Source organism: Platichthys flesus, chromosome 3 (genome assembly GCF_949316205.1).
Source record: "Platichthys flesus chromosome 3, fPlaFle2.1, whole genome shotgun sequence".
NCBI lineage: Eukaryota > Metazoa > Chordata > Actinopteri > Pleuronectiformes > Pleuronectidae > Platichthys > Platichthys flesus.
In genome coordinates, this window is record NC_084947.1 from 1,026,688 (window position 1) to 1,046,337 (window position 19,650).

The following is a 19,650-nucleotide window of genomic DNA, read 5'->3' on the forward strand; positions in this document are numbered from 1 at the left end:
GTTTCTGCAGCAGAAAAAGTATAAAAAAACTTTAATAAGAAAAAAACTTAATTGGTTTTTATTTTCTATTTTTATTTATTTCAGTGTAAACTGAAAAACATGAATTAATTTATGCAGCAATATTTTTCCTCAGAAACGTGAATCTCTGTCTGAACAGAAACTGAATCCTGCTCATACCTGATGATGATGATGATTAAAATGATGATGAAGAAGATGATGATGATGATGATGATGATGATGATGATGATGGTGATGATGATGATGATGATGATGATGATGATGATGATGATGATGAAGATAATCATTTCCTCTGTAAAATGAATCGGTGGAAAACGTTGTGTCAAACAGAAACTGATGATTTCACTTGTTTGCATGATTTCGTCTCTTTTTCTAAACGAATGACAAAATGAGATCAAAGCAGAAGTCGTTGTTCCAGAGGAAATAAAAATCTGAACTCCAGTTCGGATTCTTCTCAGAGACTCGCTGTCATTTCATTCTTTACTCAGGTTCACGACTCGATTTCCTGGATTTTAATTGTGTGAAGTCTCGACACAAGATACGTAAATTTTCTTCTTTCTAAAATTGTAATTGTAATGTTTTGTGTTATCGATAGTTCCGCGTAATTTTTGGTTACTTTTCGTACGTTTTTTCGTGGCAGAGATTGTTGATAAAAATAATGTTCGTAAACTCCGGGTCTGGAAAGCGAAGCCAAAGCAGAAGAGCCGGCGCTTCCTTCTCCCGGTGAAGAGTCTGGAGATTCGTGACGTCGCTGATCAGTCGAGCAACAAAACTTGACGAAGTTTAAAAACACACAATGTTCACGAAGAAAAAAGTGACGACAACGTTGTTTTTCTTCTTTAAGAGAAAAGTTTGATCGATCGTATACGACGAAAGATTTTTATAAACTCACACAGCGAAAAACAGCTGCCTCTACTTACTGCTAATAACACACAGACACACACACACACACTGACAGAAACACTCACACACACAGAGACACACACTCACAGACACAGACACACACTCTGCCTTGACCTCATCTCCGTCTACAAACACAAACTGGACTTTCCACTTTCTGATTTCAGATTATTCCTGCGAGGATTCGACAAATTCACCAAAACAAACACAATCGCAGTTTTGAGACATCAATCATCGCTGTTTTTCGAGCGTGGGAACCGGATCCGAACCCCGAGGCCGAACAGCCCACGTCTCACGTCTCTCTCTGTTTGTTTATGTGAACGAGTCCGAATGAAATCACACGATTGTGGAAGTTGTCGTTTCACGAGCTGAAAGAAGAAGAACCGAGAAGCGAAGCAGAGAAGGATGAATTATAATAATAAAAGAGATTTTCAACAAGTTTCCAACAAGAACGGAGAATAATGAAGAATATTTATAGTTCACAACACAATCAATCATCTGGAGCAGAGGTTGTGTCTTTTGTTTTGACCAGTTTAGATTTTCAGGCTCAGTTCTTGTGTAAAATTGTAAATGTTCCAAATCTAAACCCAATTAGAAGATGAATTGAAATTGAAATCAGATTCCTGCAGATGTGTCTCGGTCCAGATGTTTCACCGAGGGACGACGTCACGTCCAGAGGAAAAGACGTGAACACGGTGACGTCATCGGGACAGAAGTCCGATCTCTGGGGAATCGGACGATTTCAGACACAAACTTTATTTTCCTGCAGTTTGAACAAACTCCGATGCATCGACTTTTAGCTCCAGTTTTGGTCTCCACCAACAAAAGTTTTAATAAATTCTGCTCTCAAATAAGTTAAATTTACATTTTACATCTGCAGTGGAGGAGAAGGAGAAATGATTTCAAGACATCAACACATAACAGGGACTCAGTTATTCTGCCCCCTGCTGGACGTTGTGGGAGTTTTCATCAGAAAGGAAAGACGATCTATAGAAAACGTGTCGTCAGTTGTTTCATCTGAGTCGAGTGTCAGTAAAACTCGTGTGTTTAACTGGTTAATGGACTTAATGGTTTGTTTTAAGTGGAATACTTGGCGGGGGTAGAGTGTGTGTGGGGGGGGGTGGTCGAGGATATTAAGCAGAGGTCACATGTTCAAAACCAATTAGACACGAAGCTGCAGACGTTTTATTTTTTCAGATTTATAATTGGAAACACATTGAAGGTGGAAACGTTTCACTGTGAGAAACACAGTGTGTGAGTGTGTGTTTGTGTGTGTTTGTGTGTGTGTGTGTGTTTCAGATTAAAACAAACAGTGACACCTAGTGGCCGGATGCTTCTCAGGTCGTCCGTCTGTTTCTTTCTTCTGTGAACGAAACATCTGAAAAACACTTTGAACCGAAGTTGAATTTCTTCAACTTCGGTTCAAACACTCGACTCACAGATCGACTGGTGCTCGAAAGGTCAAAGGTCATGTTGACGTCACTAAACACATCTTTAGCGTTGTGAACTTAACGTGTTCAGAAAGTCTCGAGTCTTCACAGGTGAATATAAGCGTGTTTCCTCTCTTTGCTCCTCCTCCTCCTCCTCCTCCCCCCCTCCTCCTCCAGATGAAACATCTGTTCACCATCAGGACTGAGGAGCCCCAGTCAAAACATGTGTGTGTGTTAACATGTTGTTGTACATGTGATAACACACGTCATGTGTCTTCCTCCTCTCACTTTACATTTTCACCTGAAACACGTTTTCTTTATAAAGTTTTACATTTAACTATAGTAAGTTTGAATATACAACATGTCCATATATTTTGATAATGTGTTACTACTGGTATTTAAAATAAGGAGGTGGAATAATAACGATAAAAATACCTATAACAGAGTAAAATATTAATATATTTAATATTTAAATTAATATGCTCATAGATTTATTATAAAATTTGATTCATCATATTTACATTTACAGCTTGAATTGTTGTTTATTTTATGACGTTTTTTGTGCTTTTATAAAAAAATCATTCTAAAAGTTTTTTCCTGAAGAAATTAATCAATGCTTTTATTATTATTTAATTCTACCTTAAAAACAACAAAAATATTTTTTTTAAACTTTTACAATAAACAAAAATGAACGAGGACAAGAAAATAAATCAAATGTTTATCTGTTTCTATTTTTTCTTTAATAACTTTATTAAAACAGATGAATGTAAAAACAGATATTAACGACACACAACTCAGCAGATGTTATCATAAAATAATTTATTCCACATTAAAAGTCGTCTCTGCTCTGATGATAAAAGATAATAAATTAAAGTTCACAGTGTTTCTAGGTCAGAGCTGAAGCTGCAGCGCCACCTGCTGTCAGACAAACACTTTTCATCAACATCAACAAACAGGATGAAAAGTTCAAACATTACAAACAGTTCACGTTCTGTTCATATTTCATGTTTTAGTCCAGGAAATACGAATCAATCGGTTTTACATCGATGGGACAAATGTACAAAACAAGTTTGTTTCAAAAACATCAACAAGACAAAAGCACAGATTTTATTAGATTCACAGAAAATGATTCAGAAACGTTCAGATATTAATCCTCAATTTATTTAAACGTTTCTTGAATTGAAGTTGATTATTTTGATAATCAAGTAAATTTGACTCCTCCTGATTTATCTCACGACTTCACTCAATTTGTTTATAAATCAATATTTCAATTGTTAAGTCCCTGAAATATAATAAAACAAAAACATCTGTTTCAATAACTACAAATGTCCATAAATGAGAAGTTAGAACCTGAAGATTTCAGCATTTCAATTCACATAAACAACTCATTTGAAGTTTATGTGGAAAATGTAAAAACTGAATGTAACAAATATTAATGAGCTAAATATTTCAATATTTCAGTTAAATAAACAAAATATAGTGTAAAAATAAAAGTATAGCTTCATTTCAAAGAAACGGAGAGAAATGAAAACGCTGCATTTGAAAAAATAATAATTATTAACGTGCCAAGAATTTTTCTTGATTTTATTTAACTGAAATGATTCAAAGGGAAAACATATTTTGAAGTTAATTTCTTTTGTATAATTCATTTATTTAAAGTTTACTTAAATAAGTTAATGAGATTCATGTTTCTGTAACTTTCTGTCACAATGAGGAGAAATGAGAATCTTCACTTTCCAAGACGTCGATTCTTTTTCTTCACATTAAAATAAATAAAAACCTGTTGAAAAATGATCAGAAGTTAAAACAGAATCACATTAAAACTCAAGTTTAAACAAATCATGTTTTATTTTAAATATGAAAAGCAGTAAAAAGATTTAAAATGTTTTTATAACTGTCCCATCCAGATCTCATGTATGAAAACCTGAAGCAGAATGAATTCCACGTGTTTCTGTTTGTGTCATGAGTTATTACAGATTCATTGTTTTATGAACGATAGAAACAAAGTGAACTCATGTTTAGAACTTGGTTTGGTCCCCGTGGTTTGGAACGTGGCTCTTCTGTGAGCTTCAGATGAATCAACACGTTTCCTGTTCAGAGTTCTGCTGACCGGGCGGTTTACCTGCGCTCTCCGGTGACGCTGTCTCTGATTGGCCGGCCCGGCGGCGGTCAGAGGTTCCCCCGGTCCCTCATGGCGTCCTGTATCTGTCTGTTGAGCTCCATGATGATTTTGTCCTCGTGGGTGTAGACGCCCGTCTTCAGCAGAGTGTCTCTCTCCTCCAGGAGGCGGGTCAGGTGCTCGTCTGCGCTCTCGTTCAGGGCGGGGCCTGTCAGGGAGGAGGCGGGGCCTAGTCCGTCCTCCTGCTGCTTCAACCTTGAAACGTGATAATAATAAAAAAATGTGTAATTGAATAAAGTTTTGTTAAAACGATGGAAGCCTGTCACGTCACTTTCAGAAAAGACAACTTCCTCCTCCTCTTTTTCCTCCTCCTCCTCCTCCTCCTCTTTTTCCTCCTCCTCCTCCTCTTTTTCCTCCTCCTCCTCCTCCTCCTCCTCTTTTTCCTCCTCCTCCTCCTCCTCCTCACCTGTTGATCTCGTTCCTGATGTCGTCCAGCTCCTGCCTGTCCTGGCGGATCACCTCCTTCTCCTCAGTTGCTCTGTAACGCTGCCTCATGGCCTCTAGCTCCGCCTCCTGCCTCCTCAGACGCATCTTGGCGTTTTCCTGCTCGCGCTGAACAAACATCAACATTTAGAATTCAAGTAACTTTAATCCTTTGGACCTGGTCTCAGGTTTATCATCATGTTCTCACTTTATGATTCTGATTGATCAATAAGATGTTTGTCTGTGAAACATCAGAGAAAGTGAACTTTGACTTTCTGGATGAATTATCAGTTTATGGTTTGACGGAGTCGAGTCAGAACAGAATTTATTTTTGTGTGAGATTGTTCACCACTTCAGATCTGAAACGTGTCGGCCCTGGTGAGCGTCCGGACGCCAGGTCGCTGGTTCTCTTTATAATAAATTTGTCTCGTTTCACATTTTCATAAAAACTTCCCTGAGAAAAATGCTCCAGCACCAGAAGAGAATTCACACGGAGACCAAGAGCAACAACGAGAGCAGAAAGAAAACTTCATAAAAACGTCTCAGTCGTATTTCTCTCAGCGGCTCAGACCTCCTGCCACAAAATTACCCATAATGCCACACGGGGCTCGGTCCACTGGCTACAGCTGCACATTCATAAATCAAAGTAACAATGATTCTCACAGTAAATATAATATAAATCAAAAGATTATGAATTAAAAGCTGCAGCTTAAAGAACCCGATGAGACTTGTGTTCTCTACATAAAGAGTCGCTGAGCGTCTTCATAATAAAGTTATTGTTATATAGTGTTAATAAATACTGATCAATACGTCAGGTTCTCAAATAAGAACTCTAATCTACAAGCCTCAACAAACTAAAGACAACACACGGAGAGAGAGAGGCTGGAATCTGTCTGAGTTCTGATACAGAACAGAACGAGCGCTCCACATGTTCACATTACTGCGTTACAGTACACACACACACACACACACACACACACACAGACACACACACACATACACACACGGAGGAAAGCTTCTATTTTCACATGCCTGATTTCCGCACCTCGTAACAGAAAGAAAACATGTGAAAACACACACAATCTCTCATGAACACATCAGTCATCCAGACACACACACACACACAGACAGACACACACTGTGTTGACTCAGGCTCTGCTCTCTGTGGACCATTAGCCGTCTGTATTTCAGGCCGTTTTAAGGCTAATTACAAGAAAAACAAACAGGCCAAACATTTTCTCTAGTGCCGGCTGCCAAGGACAATCTGAGGCCGAGTCCTGGAACAATTAGAGGACGAGGTGATACCAAGGCCTCGGGGGGGGGGGGGGGTCTCCCAGAAGCCTCGGCTGACACGTCACTGAGAAGCGGCTCAGGACTGGTCCCGTTGGAAAAACGATCTGATCTTTATTTAGTCTTAACTTTAGTTTCAATAAACAAACATTTGAAAAAGTGATTCATGTTTTTTCCTCTTTGAAGAGACTCAGGTTGAATAATCAGATCTTTGAATAAACCAGCATCGAACCCTCGTGCTGCGTTCGGACTCGCGTCTGAACCGACACAGGTCATGTGACCGTGGAGGAGTGGTCACATGACCGATCGACTCCACCGCTGGAAACACGTTCAAATCAACTCGCGGTCATTTCGTTAACGTGCCACACAGCAGCGTCCTGAGAGAAGCTCTGTGCTTGTTTAAATATTCTTCAAAGGCTGGAAAAAGAACTGACGATGTTCTCTTGAGCAGATGGGAACCAGCAACCTGATCTTCAGTGCAGCAGAGGGACTGAGAGACGCACCCTCATCCCTCCTCCACTACAAGTCCAACCACTGTGGACAAGCTGCGACCCCCCCCAAGAGGACGGGCTCACGATGGACCGAGGTTTGATTCCTGGGATGGATGACCAGCCGATGACTCCCCCCCCCCCCCCGTTCCCCTCGTTCTCTCCTCCATTACTCGTCCCTCCTTTCAGAGGTCAGCCGCTCGGAGCAGCCGGGGGGGGGGGGCGGCTCAAACAAACACTTTCACATGTGGACACACTTTCCTCAGATCAGATCGAGTTTTCTGAGCAGCTCGCGGGGGGGGGGGGGGGGGGGGCAGAGTGGGACTCACATTAGAAACCAGAGAGAAACGAGTCTCAGCTGAGATCACAGGGAATCATCAAAGGTCTGTTTCCTGTGAAGAGCTTCAGTGGTTCTGTTTGATGAAGGTCGGTCACTGGTTCCTAAAGGTCACACCAAGGTCAAATGACACAATTCATCTGAACTGCTGCTCTGTCCACAAACACTGATGTGGAGTCAGGACCACGCCCATCACTCAACAGATCTCAAATCAGCAGCTTCACGACAGTTGGACTCTTATTTGACTCTCGACTTCGTCTTAAAGTGTGTCAATCAAAATCCGTCAGGATTAACACTGAAGAGGTTAAAGGTCACGAGACGTCTTCTACCTGTTTGGTAAATAACTAACTGTTGTGATAAAGTTAAAAAACAATATTGTTACAGTTGATTAAAGGAAGTTCTGAAGAGCTACTACTGAAAACATTTAATCGAGTACAGTATATAAAGTTAATCAAGTTAAATCAAGTTATATTCAGCTTCATGTTTGCACAGTGGGAGGAAGTGAAGAGCCGTCCTCCATCTTTATTTCCAGCTCGTGGTCTGAACAGTCAAACTTCCACTGACTGATGTGAGGTTTGTGTTGGAGACAGTTTCCACTGAAGTGAAGTTTGCACTTTTCAAATCTCATTTTCACGTGAACTTGGTCTGTTGCTCTTTCCTGTTTTTTATCGATGTTGTTTTTCAGTCTCGTTGAACTAAAACCATCTGATGAGCGACCGTCTGGAACTTTGGAGAAAACACATTCATGTCAAGTGCAGCACTCGACCTCGGTGACCCTCCCAGTCTGGAACCAGCAGCCGTCGTTACTGAGGCTCCCTGATATTCCAGGAATGAGCAGTGGGAACCATCAGCGACTCCGTGGAGACCAGTTCAACTCAGATTCCCTCAGACGACACACTGCATCTGTTGTCTGACACAGAGTTTTATACAAACACACTCAGCATCATGACACCACGATGGTTTCAGTCTGAACCGACCCCGAGGGAACTGGGCCCGGAGCTTAGTGAACTGGTCCCAACACAAAGAATCAGCTGGGAATCATCAAAACTTTTTAAAAGAAACCTGAAGAGCACAAAACGAGCAGAGAAGCTTTGCTGAGTCATGGTGAGATCCGATAGAACCAAGTTCATTTCTGTTCAGTCCAGTGATCGACAAGTGGAGACTGGTCTGGACAGCGTCTCCCACAGGTTTCATTCAATCAGTGGCGCGAGCGATGTGCACGTGAGAGTGACGTCCGTGCACGTGAGACCACAGATTCCAAGAGACAGGTTCACAGACTGAAGAGTGAGAGAGAAGTTCTCACGTGAGAGACAGAAGAGCAGCGAGGCCACTGGCAGATTCAACTGCAGCTGAAACTATGAGGCCGGTAACAACTTTATGGACGATGGCACAAGTGAGCGTGAGGCAGACATCTGCACGGATATTTACAAATTACAAAAGGATGATCAATGACAAACACAGCTAAAGGTTAATAGAATATGATATATATTTATATTTAATATCCATGCCCGTCCACACATCAGCTGAATGATCTGAGGCCCTTGTAGCTGTCGGCTTCTCAGATGAAACTTCTGTGATTCTTTCTAAAACCTTTCGATCTTTTCCTTGAGCTCTGAAAACCTGGTTGAGTTGTTCTGAAAAGACAAACCCAAAAACTCTCTGATCTAATACCTCACCACTGCCTGGGTCTGACTGCTCTGCCTCTGTGCCCCCCCCCCCCCGGTTGAGAAGCACATTATCCCTCTGTCAAGAATTTTTATGATCCGACTTGAGCTAAACAGAACGCCATGCGAAGCGCCGAGAGGAGAGAATGAAAAGGCGAGGAGAGGCCGAGGAAAACCAAACAAGCCCCGGCTTTAAAACCCAGACGGATGGTCGTGTAAACACACGCCTGAGATCTTATAAAGAGAGAGAGAGTGTGACGTCTGAATGGTTAGCGCCCGGCTAGCTTGTTGCTCAACGCAATCCCAGGGATGATTAATAGGCAAGGGGTGACACTCAGCGCCAAACCCCCCCCAGAGCCGCATAAATCACACCGTGTTTTCTTTACAATGATGTGGCACTTAGAGAGGGGGAGGACGGAGGGGGGGGGGGATCAGGAGGAAAGAAAAGAGGGGATAAAAAGGAGGAAGTGACAGAGGAAATTAAATGAACATAATATAATATAATAGAGTGAGAGACAATTAAAGACAGAACGAGGGAGAGGAAGAGGTAAAGAAAGAGAGGAAGAGAGGGAAAAGGATAAAAGGTAAAGACAGAGATCGAGACTTAGGAAAGGGAGAGAGAGAGAGAGAGAGAGAGAGGGAGGGGGGGGTGTCCTGTTTTCCAGCTGGTTAATGTCAGTAACAGTTATTAGTTTGTCAGATAAAGTCTGTGTGTGTTTACATTAGTCATAGTCCGACTAAAGCCCCACTTAGTGCCCTGCGTGTGTGTGTGTCTGTTTGAGTGTGTGAGTGTGTGTGTGTGGCTCTCACACATTTCATTGTCTACTTCACCTCAGATAAATATTTGGCTCTTAGGTAAAAACACACCTCAGTCTTTCTTTTCCTCCTTCTCTCTCTCACACAAGAAAAGACACAACATCCCAGCAGTTAAAGGTGGAACAGAGACGAGAGTGTTTACTGGTCACCATTAAGACCATAAAGGATTCTCCACTCCCTCCCACTATCCAAGAAGATAGAGGCGCTGCCGTCTTGTGCCAGTCGTCATTGAGAGTCTGTGCAGTGATGGGGGGTGGAAACGTGGGAGTATCACACTCAGTGCTCGACCAATCGGGAGCCAGCTGTCAATCATATATCTTCTAAATAACTTAGGTTCACTCAGAGTTCGATCTGAAACGAGTTGTGATAAATCTTCATGGGTATTTTCACTTTCAAAAACTTTGCACATCTTAATAATTTGAGTATTTCCTGTATCACGGCTCCTTCTTGGCTTCACACACGCTGTGCTGGTGCTCCCCCCCCCCCCCCCCCCCCCCGTCACGCTGTGCTGATCAGCTGAGTGATGGCGGCGGTGCTGAGCTCAGTTTCCTCCGCTCGCCGTGTGTCTTTAAACAGAGCTGCTGAACGTCCTAACACTGTCAGCTGGTCTCCAGCAGCTGATTCAGAACCTGCAGAACAACGAGGATCATCTGCAGAGAGACACGAGGAGCAGCTCGACCGGATCCATCCGGTTTCAGTTCTGTGAGCGACGGCTCGTGAACATTCAAACTGCTCATCACTGGTTCTCCTGCCAGAAACAGCCTCTGTGATGCATTCAAGGAAACTCAGACATCAAACTTCCTTCTGTTTGTTTCTTTCCATAATTTCTCCAGTTTTTTTATGGCCAGTAAAACGATAAACTTTGCTCTAACACAGAATTGAGAGTGAACACTCTGAATCAGCAGTACCTGTTTGAACCGGGCCAGTTCTTTTAAGGCACGCCCCCACTGCTGCTTGTAGTGAAGCTTGGACTTGGTGGTGGACTCCAGCTTCCTCTCCAGTTCCACCTTAACCACCACACAAAAAGATAATTATTTAAATTATTATTATTATTAATCAGTCAACATGTCGTGGTTCAAATATGAAATTTTATATTGCGATCACAATATTTCAGCAGTAAAATAGTTTCTTCAACATTAAATGATAAAAAGTACAAACAACAATGTAAATAGGTTTAAGATAATAAATAAATCTGTATTCATCATATAAAAATACATTAGTGAATTTATAAATCAACAGATTTATAGATCAGAAATTATAATCAGAAAGTTTCCATCCTCATTTCCATTTCTCAGCTTGTGGCCCCCCCGACTGAACAATCTTCTACATGTCTGTTTAATCAATCATCCTGGTGGTAACGACAGGTGTCAATCACCTTCTCGAGCTTCAGCAGGTTGACCTCTGACTGGAGGCTGACCTCAGGCCTCATGTACTGCTGTTCTCTGAACAGCTGGAATTCTTTCTCCAGCTGTTTGTACCGAGCCTCAGCATCTAGAACCTGCTCATCACAAACAGACGAGGAGAAGAAGAAGTTATTATTTGTGAATCGACTCTGAAACAGAGAGCGGGTTCTGAGTGTCCTCCTCCACCTGCTGCAGCAGCCGCCCTCGCTCCTCCTCCATCTGTCGCACTTTGTCTCTCTCCAGCGCCACCCGGTGGTCACAGTCCTGCTGCAGCCTGCGGCCGCTCTCCTGCAGCTCCCTCTGGGTCAGCTCGTGTTCAGCTCGCAGGTCCCTCTGCAGCCGCTGAGTCTGGACACAGACAAGCTCAACGTATAAACAGCTGGTTGGACAGGAAGCCGCTGAGGAAGCCGCTGAGGAGGACGTCTCACGCTCGACAGAGTGAAACCTTAAAGAAAGATGAACACCGACCTGGAGCTCGCCCTCCGCCAACTGTTTCTCTCTTTTCTCCAGATCAGAGAGCGTTTTCTGGAGCTGCTCCTCCAGCAGATTAAACTCCACCTCCTACAGAGGAGAGAAGAGACGAGTCGAGGAGTTAGAGTCACGTCAGTCTGGCGAGTGTCGGAGACGTCGACTCTCTTCACCTTCTTCTTGACCAGAGCTTCTCTCTCTCTGTCCCTCCTCCTCCACTCCTCAGCGAGCGCCTGCATGTGGCTCAGCTCCTTCTTCTTCAACTGAAAACATAAACACTTGTAATCACGTCTAATGCAGCAGAACATGAAAACATCAGCATGAAGGAGAAGAATCATCAAACATCTGATTAGCTTCAGTCACAGAGTCAGAACAACATTTTCTATAAACTTGTTTCCTGTTGAAGAGAAGATGTGTAAATAATGTTCATGTTTGTCTTGATCCTTGAACCTGTCAGTGTGATAACAGCTGTTTTCACCTGATGATCGAACAGATCCTCCTGCTCCTCCTTCCACAGCTCCAGCTCCAGGGCCGTGCGGTACTCCAGGGTGTCCCTGGGGGCCGCGGGGCCCTGCGGGGCGAGGGGCAGGCTGGGTGCTGCAGGGTGGGGGGGTGGTCGTGTCGGGGCTTCAAGTTCAATCTGAGAGAACAGAGTAAAAACCTCTGAACATCATTTTACTAACTTTTCATCTTACATCTAAGTTTTAAAAATCCATAGAGATTTTAAAAACTGAAACGATAAGCTGTTCCACTCCAGACCAGCAAGTGGCGATAAAACAGACAATATAAAACTGTGATGACGCCATAGAGGGCGTCAAAGGGACCAACACAAGGAAATGGAAATGAAAATGATATTTCTGGACGATAAAACAACAAATGAAACAAAGATGGACGACACTGTTGACGCTGCTGACCCCTGCAGGTAACTCTGGGTATTAATTAGACCTCAGTTGGTTTCACGTGGACATTCACACACGGCTGTGTCACCTGAGACGAGTCGGACAGGAGGACCTCTCTGGCTTTGACCAGTCCCAGGTCTTCGAGAGTCGCGAGGTAGCTCAACTCGGCCACTTTCTCCGAGGGCCTGGGGGGGGGGGGGGGGGGGGGCGGACACAGACGTTAAACAGACGTGAACCACCTCATTAGGGTCAGTGTTGTGTAGTGTGGTGTGTTACCGGTGTGTTTTCATCACAGCGACTCGGTCCTGGTGAGTTTGTCTCCAGCTCTGATCTCCGGTCGTCGTCTGGAGTCGGCTCCTGTCAGAGCTCAGCAGCTGGGACAGCTGGACGGTGGCTCGTCCAATCAGCTGGTCCCTGCTGGAAGGGTCCTTGTGCCAAAGCTCCACCATCAGAGGAACCCTGCAGAGAACACACAAACACACACACACAGACACACACACACACACACACACACACACACACACTGAGCAAGACTGCAGGACACACATCACAAACATAGCCCTGTAGCACCACCTGCTGGTCAAAAAGTAACATGGCATTTTTCTCTACCATAGAACGGGGCCTTATATTGAAATACGTCCACAGTCCATGCTCTGGGCACGTCGAGGTGAACCTGTTCCTACCTGAGGAACGTGTCCTGCAGCTGCTGCGGCAAAGCAGCGAAGTCGAAGGCGCAGTACGACTGAGGCAGCGACACCTCCATGTTCCTCTGCAGCTCCACAGGAGGACTGGTCATGATGGGAGCTGCGCTGCCGAAGAACTGGTACGAGTATCTGAAATCAAACAGAAAAACCATCACACGACAACAGGACTGACATATCTGTGGTTTATTACTGGTTTGTTACTGGGACTGTAAAGAGTGAGGTTTCATCACAGACTCTGTATAAAGGACTTTTGTGGACTAGGAAGCTTTTTCGTTATTTTTTTAATAAATATTGAAAAAAACCCATTTTAAATCCTCCTCAATCATAAACAGGAGCTGGGCAGCTGCTGAGGTTTCTCACCTGAGCGTAGCAGCGATGGGGTGAACGAGGCCGACGCCCCTCAGGCTGCGCAGGTCCAGAGAGAAGCAGAAGTGATGGGCGGATGAGGGGATGGACACTTTGGGAGCAGAAACGCTGACCGACGAAGCTCCGCCCTCGGCTGTGGCTTCGGTCCGACTCTGCAGCTGCACGGGAACATCTGCATCTGCAGCTGGACACAAGCACAAGGTCAACATGTAGAACCGGCTGGGACCGGACGTCTGGGATGTCAAATGGAGAGGTGTGTTGAGCTTCACCGGCCGCTCTCGTCTGTTCTCCGCCTCGTTGAAGCTCCACCAGCAGACTCTCCGCCTCGCTCTCTGTATGGGAGGAATCAGGAGGAAGAGGAGGAAGAGGAGGACCGGGGGGGGGAGAGACGGGAGGTTTTCTGACTGGAGAGAGGCTGCGAGGTCTCTGTTCAACAGGACGAACCGAGGGAGGAGGGATGAACTTTGTCCGAGCTCCACTTCCTTCTTTATTTCCTAAAGACTGGAGGAAGCACAGAAAGTGTTCAGTATTGTTTTTGTACCAAACGTGTGATTTTAATGTAAAGCTGTAAAACCCGGGGGAAAAGGACACAAAGAAAACAGAACCCAGAGGCTGACGATGCAGAAACTGTGTACCTGTGGTTTTGCCTCCTCTCTCCTCAGAGTCACGGCCACGCCGACGGTCGGCTGCAGGTCGGCAGGAAGTGCAGGAAGTGTCTCTTTGGTGTGTTTGGGAGGTTTGAGATCAAACGCTCCCTCCATCGTCGCTCCCTTGTTCTCCAGATCCACAGAACCTGCAGCCAGAGCCGAGAGGGACACGTCGGTGCTGCCCAGAGAGTGATTCCCACAGCACAGGTGGATCTGAGAGGGACGAGGACATGATGAGACATGATGAGACATGATGAGACATGGAGAGGAGTCATCTGTCAGACACTTAGTCTCTCACCTGTAAGCTGGGCTGCTGGGACAGGAAGGTCTGAAGGACCTGTTTGCTGCTGCGGATGTGCACGGAGGCGCGCTCCGGCTCGAAGTCGGGGTTCAGCAGGTTGTGGAACGGCTCGCTGGTGATGTCGTGGCCCAGTAAAGAGTAGTAGAAGAAGAACTCTGACCCCCCTTCTGACAGTTTCATCGTGCTGGGGATCAACTACAGGGAACAACACAACTGTCACTTGAAGATGGTGGTTTATTAAACGTTCATATTTAAGTTTAATGTTGTAAAACGTCTGTTACAGTTTTCCTGTGATCACTTCAGAAAGATTTGTGTCTGATCAGAAATCAAAACTCAGAAAGATTTAAACCACATGATGAAACTGTGAGAGTCTTCAGGCAGAAGATATTTTCAAATTACCACTTATTATTATTAGATATATATTTTGATTCAACTCAACTCCCATTGACAAACTGTGTATTAATCAACCTAAAGTTTTAACAGGACAAACTCGTGCCCTGTGTGCTCACCTGTTCCAGTTTAGTGGCGAAGGCCACGGTGACGGACAGGACGAACATGTCGGTGCAGTGACCCGCGGGTCCGACCTGGTGGAAACCCTGGTCTGAGATCAGCTCTGCCTCCAGTTTGTCTGGAAGCAGCTCAGCTACTGCAGGAGAACCTGAAGCAGAACCAGTGGGAGGAGACATCTAATAAAACATTGATACAAAAATATCTTTTCACCAAGATCCATGAATTCTTCCATGGAAAATTCTAAAAATGGCAAAACACTCCCTGAACAGTGAAGATTCTGGATCAACACCAGAACTGAATCAGAACTGAGCCACAACATTCCACAAAGTTGAATTAATCTAATAACAACTTATACGTGAGTAACGTAACTGATGCAAACAGCAGAAAGAACAGTAGTGACCTTGTCGGGGCGGGGCCTTCCTGGCTTTGAACCTATCAGGAGACGGCTCTGAGGCCTTGGCATCGTTCTCCAGCAGCGTGGCGAGGAGGAGCGCTGGCCTCTGTTTGGAGTATTTACTGGACAGCAGTGGAAACCAGCGAGGCTCCTGAGACACAAACACAGACTCAGCGTATGTCCCATGGCAGCAGGTGGAGCTCCTGAGACAGACGGAGGAGGAGACATTCACCTGTTTGACTTCCTGTACCGAGCGCAGGTCCAGGACGATGTAGCCGACCCCCACTCGTGTCTTGCTGACGGAGTCGAGAGTGAAACAGTGAAGCTTGATGGGAGTTTTCTGAAGTCTGTGGGAACATCACAACGTTACACTCAGGTGTGTCTTCATGAATTGTGTTTGTAATGTTAGTAACCCTCCAAGCGGACCTGTGCTGGTGCAGCGTCCGGCGGTCCAGCTCCCAGGCCAGCTCGCTGCTGAACTGCGGCCTCTCCCTGTGCTCCACCGGGTCTGTGGAGAGCTGCTCTCCATCAAAGCTCGCCTGCACCACGAGACTGAGACGAGGACTCTTCGGGAAGTGACGACCTGAAGACAAGAGAGACACCGTCAGTCTGAATCACCCCCCCCCACAGACCGGTGAGTAAATCACCATCAATCAGTACAACCCTGATAAAATGTGTGTTTTAAGAGACAGACGAGAGAACGTCAGGGTGACTCCTGCTTCAGGGTGACTCCTGCTTCAGTGTGACTCCTGCTTCGGAGTGACTCCTGCTTCGGAATGACTCCTGCTTCGGAGTGACTCCTGCTTCGGAGTGACTCCTGCTTCGGAGTGACTCCTGCTTCAGTGTGACTCCTGCTTCAGGGTGACTCCTGCTTCAGGGTGACTCCTGCTTCAGGGTGACTCCTGCTTCGGTGTGACTCCTGCTTCGGAGTGACTCCTGCTTCGGTGTGACTCCTGCTTCGGAGTGACTCCTGCTTCGGAGTGACTCCTGCTTCGGAGTGACTCCTGCTTCAGTGACTCCTGCTTCGGAGTGACTCCTGCTTCGGGGTGACTCCTGCTTCGGGGTGACTCCTGCTTCGGGGTGACTCCTGCTTCGGGGTGACTCCTGCTTCGGGGTGACTCCTGCTTCGGGGTGACTCCTGCTTCGGAATGACTCCTGCTTCGGAGTGACTCCTGCTTCGGAGTGACTCCTGCTTCGGAGTGACTCCTGCTTCAGGGTGACTCCTGCTTCAGGGTGACTCCTGCTTCAGGGTGACTCCTGCTTCGGTGTGACTCCTGCTTCGGAGTGACTCCTGCTTCGGTGTGACTCCTGCTTCGGAGTGACTCCTGCTTCGGAGTGACTCCTGCTTCGGGGTGACTCCTGCTTCGGGGTGACTCCTGCTTCGGGGTGACTCCTGCTTCGGGGTGACTCCTGCTTCGGGGTGACTCCTGCTTCGGGGTGACTCCTGCTTCGGGGTGACTCCTGCTTCGGGGTGACTCCTGCTTCGGGGTGACTCCTGCTTCGGAGTGACTCCTGCTTCGGAGTGACTCCTGCTTCGGTGCGACTCCTGCTTCGGTGCGACTCCTGCTTCGGTGCGACTCCTGCTTCGGTGCGACTCCTGCTTCGGTGCGACTCCTGCTTCAGTGACTCCTCATTCAGTTTGACTTCTGCTTTGGTGTGACTCCTCCTTCGGTGCGACTCCTGCTTCAGTGCGAGTCCTGCTTCAGTGACTCCTCCTTCGGTGCGACTCCTGCTTCGGTGCGACTCCTCCTTCAGTGACTCCTCCTTCGGTGCGACTCCTGCTTCGGTGCGACTCCTCCTTCGGTGCGACTCCTGCTTCGGTGCGACTCCTGCTTCGGAGCGACTCCTGCTTCGGAGCGACTCCTGCTTCGGTGCGACTCCTGCTTCGGTGCGACTCCTGCTTCAGTGACTCCTCATTCAGTTTGACTTCTGCTTTGGTGTGACTCCTCCTTCGGTGCGACTCCTGCTTCAGTGCGAGTCCTGCTTCAGTGACTCCTCCTTCGGTGCGACTCCTGCTTCAGTGCGACTCCTCCTTCGGTGCGACTCCTGCTTCGGTGCGACTCCTGCTTCGGTGCGACTCCTGCTTCGGGGCGACTCCTGCTTCGGGGCGACTCCTGCTTCGGGGCGACTCCTGCTTCGGAGTGACTCCTGCTTCGGAGTGACTCCTGCTTCAGGGTGACTCCTGCTTCGGTGTGACTCCTGCTTCGGTGCGACTCCTGCTTCGGTGCGACTCCTGCTTCGGTGCGACTCCTGCTTCGGTGCGACTCCTGCTTCGGTGCGACTCCTGCTTCGGTGCGACTCCTGCTTCGGTGCGACTTCTGCTTCAGTGACTCCTCATTCAGTTTGACTTCTGCTTTGGTGTGACTCCTCCTTCGGTGCGACTCCTGCTTCAGTGCGAGTCCTGCTTCAGTGACTCCTCCTTCGGTGCGACTCCTGCTTCGGTGCGACTCCTGCTTCGGTGCGACTCCTGCTTCGGTGCGACTCCTGCTTCGGTGCGACTCCTGCTTCGGTGCGACTCCTGCTTCGGTGCGACTCCTGCTTCGGTGCGACTCCTGCTTCGGTGCGACTCCTGCTTCGGTGCTACTCCTGCTTCGGTGCTACTCCTGCTTCGGTGCGACTCCTGCTTCGGTGCGACTCCTGCTTCGGTGCGACTCCTGCTTCGGTGCGACTTCTGCTTCGGTGCGACTCCTGCTTCGGTGCGACTCCTGCTTCGGTGCGACTCCTGCTTCGGTGCGACTCCTCCTTCGGTGCGACTCCTGCTTCAGTGACTCCTCATTCAGTTTGACTTCTGCTTTGGTGTGACTCCTCCTTCGGTGTGACTCCTGCTTCAGTGCGAGTCCTTCTTCAGTGACTCCTCCTTCGGTGCGACTCCTGCTTTGGTGCGACTCCTGCGTCGGTGTGACTCCTCCTTCGGGGTGACTCCTGCTTCGTTGCGACTCCTGCTTCGGTGCGACTCCTCCTTCAGGGTGACTCCTGCTTCGGGGTGACTCCTGCTTCGGGGTGACTCCTGCTTCAGTGTGACTCCTGCTTCAGGGTGACTCCTGCTTCAGTGTGACTCCTGCTTCAGTGTGACTCCTGCTTCAGTGTGACTCCTGCTTCAGGGTGACTCCTGCTTCAGGGTGACTCCTGCTTCGGGGTGACTCCTGCTTCGGGGTGACTCCTGCTTCAGGGTGACTCCTGCTTCGGGGTGACTCCTGCTTCAGGAGCTTGTTTACATGTTTACAATCCACCTAGGAAGTTGTCATCACGATTGTTTACACTGTAAATGACCTGTTGGTCCTTTCTGTCCCCGTGGAAGAGGATTCCTCCCTGTGTATGTAGTGTGTTGGTTGTGATGTGTATGTTGTGTGTGTTGTGTTATTTCTCACCTTCCAGAATAGAAACAACAATCAGAAGTCGTTCAGTCTTAGTCGCCATGACGTCATCAGGAAGCAGCTGATTGGTCAGTTTGTTAGGACCCGCAGCGCAGTGTGGGGGGGGGGGGGCTTCCTGAGGCTTCAAGATGCTCTAATCTTTAACAAAGTTGCAGAAAATTAGAAAGTGGTGAAAATGTACGTATTCTGGAGTCATTTTAAAAGGGCGTGGCAAAACAGCTCAACAGCGCCCCCTGGAACGCAGCCCCCGAGTTCACATTGTCCGATCTTCACCAAAATCGATACACAAGTGAATCAAGACCAGACCAACAAACAAGTCTACATGTTCTACTTGAAAAACGCAACAGGAAGCCGCTGTTTGCATTTAGTGGCCATATTCCACATGTTTACATGACGACCTGGTCCAGGATCTTTCATCCGATCATCTTCAAGTTGAGATGAGTGTCATCGAAACAAGATGGAGACACGAACTCACCCGAAGATCGATCTGTCGTCACCCGGTGAGACCGTGACGTGTTTGATTTCACGTCAAAACACGAGCTTCTGTATGTTGTGGTATTTAAACTTTGAATTAATCCTGAAGTGATTTAAAGAAACGTATCGAAACAAACTGAGACTGAAAGAAACGCGAAGAAGCGATCAGAAGATTCAGAAACATGAATAAACACAGAGAAACATAAATACACATGAAAACGAAGAGTCTCTGACCGTTAACGCAAACTGCCGCTTTGTTGTTGAGCTTTGGCGCCACCCATTTTGTCTTCAAAGCGGAAGTGATGCGACTGACGGTCACGTGTTGAGCGCCCTCTGCAGGTTGGAGGAACGACTTCATAATACTGATGACACTGACTACAGTGATTTCTCCTTCATCCACGGCTGCTGTGCTACTAATACTAGTACTACTAATACTACTAATGCTAGTACTACTAATACTAGTACTACTAGTCATCACACCGAAACAGGTACAACAACTACTACTGCTGCTAAATAAAAATAATTGGAAGACGAAATTATACTTCTCATACACGACTATCTTGAT

The 19,650-nt window shown here is 46.6% G+C and overlaps 1 protein-coding gene across 5 annotated transcripts; it reads right to left on the minus strand.

The window, feature by feature from the left end:
• Positions 1-3,115: 3,115 nt before the first annotated feature.
• Positions 3,116-19,442, minus strand: cep120 (centrosomal protein 120). Of its 5 annotated transcripts, none has more exons than XM_062381273.1 (22): positions 19,320-19,442; positions 18,606-18,749; positions 15,664-15,820; positions 15,470-15,584; positions 15,244-15,388; positions 14,843-14,991; positions 14,331-14,528; positions 14,021-14,245; positions 13,655-13,886; positions 13,380-13,569; positions 12,999-13,148; positions 12,592-12,774; positions 12,404-12,500; positions 11,895-12,056; positions 11,590-11,679; positions 11,417-11,509; positions 11,135-11,296; positions 10,921-11,043; positions 10,454-10,552; positions 4,934-5,079; positions 4,471-4,722; positions 3,116-4,128 (listed from the first exon to the last, which is right to left on the minus strand). In XM_062381273.1, the coding sequence occupies exons 2-21, from the start codon at positions 18,652-18,654 to the stop codon at positions 4,518-4,520; spliced, it is 2,970 nt and encodes a 989-aa protein (XP_062237257.1). In that variant the 5' UTR covers positions 18,655-18,749; positions 19,320-19,442; the 3' UTR covers positions 3,116-4,128; positions 4,471-4,517. The 5 variants fall into 5 exon arrangements, with proteins under 5 accessions (XP_062237257.1, XP_062237259.1, XP_062237255.1 ...); XM_062381275.1 differs by having other exon boundaries at positions 13,380-13,563; positions 19,087-19,339; XM_062381271.1 differs by having other exon boundaries at positions 19,087-19,338.
• Positions 19,443-19,650: the final 208 nt, after the last annotated feature.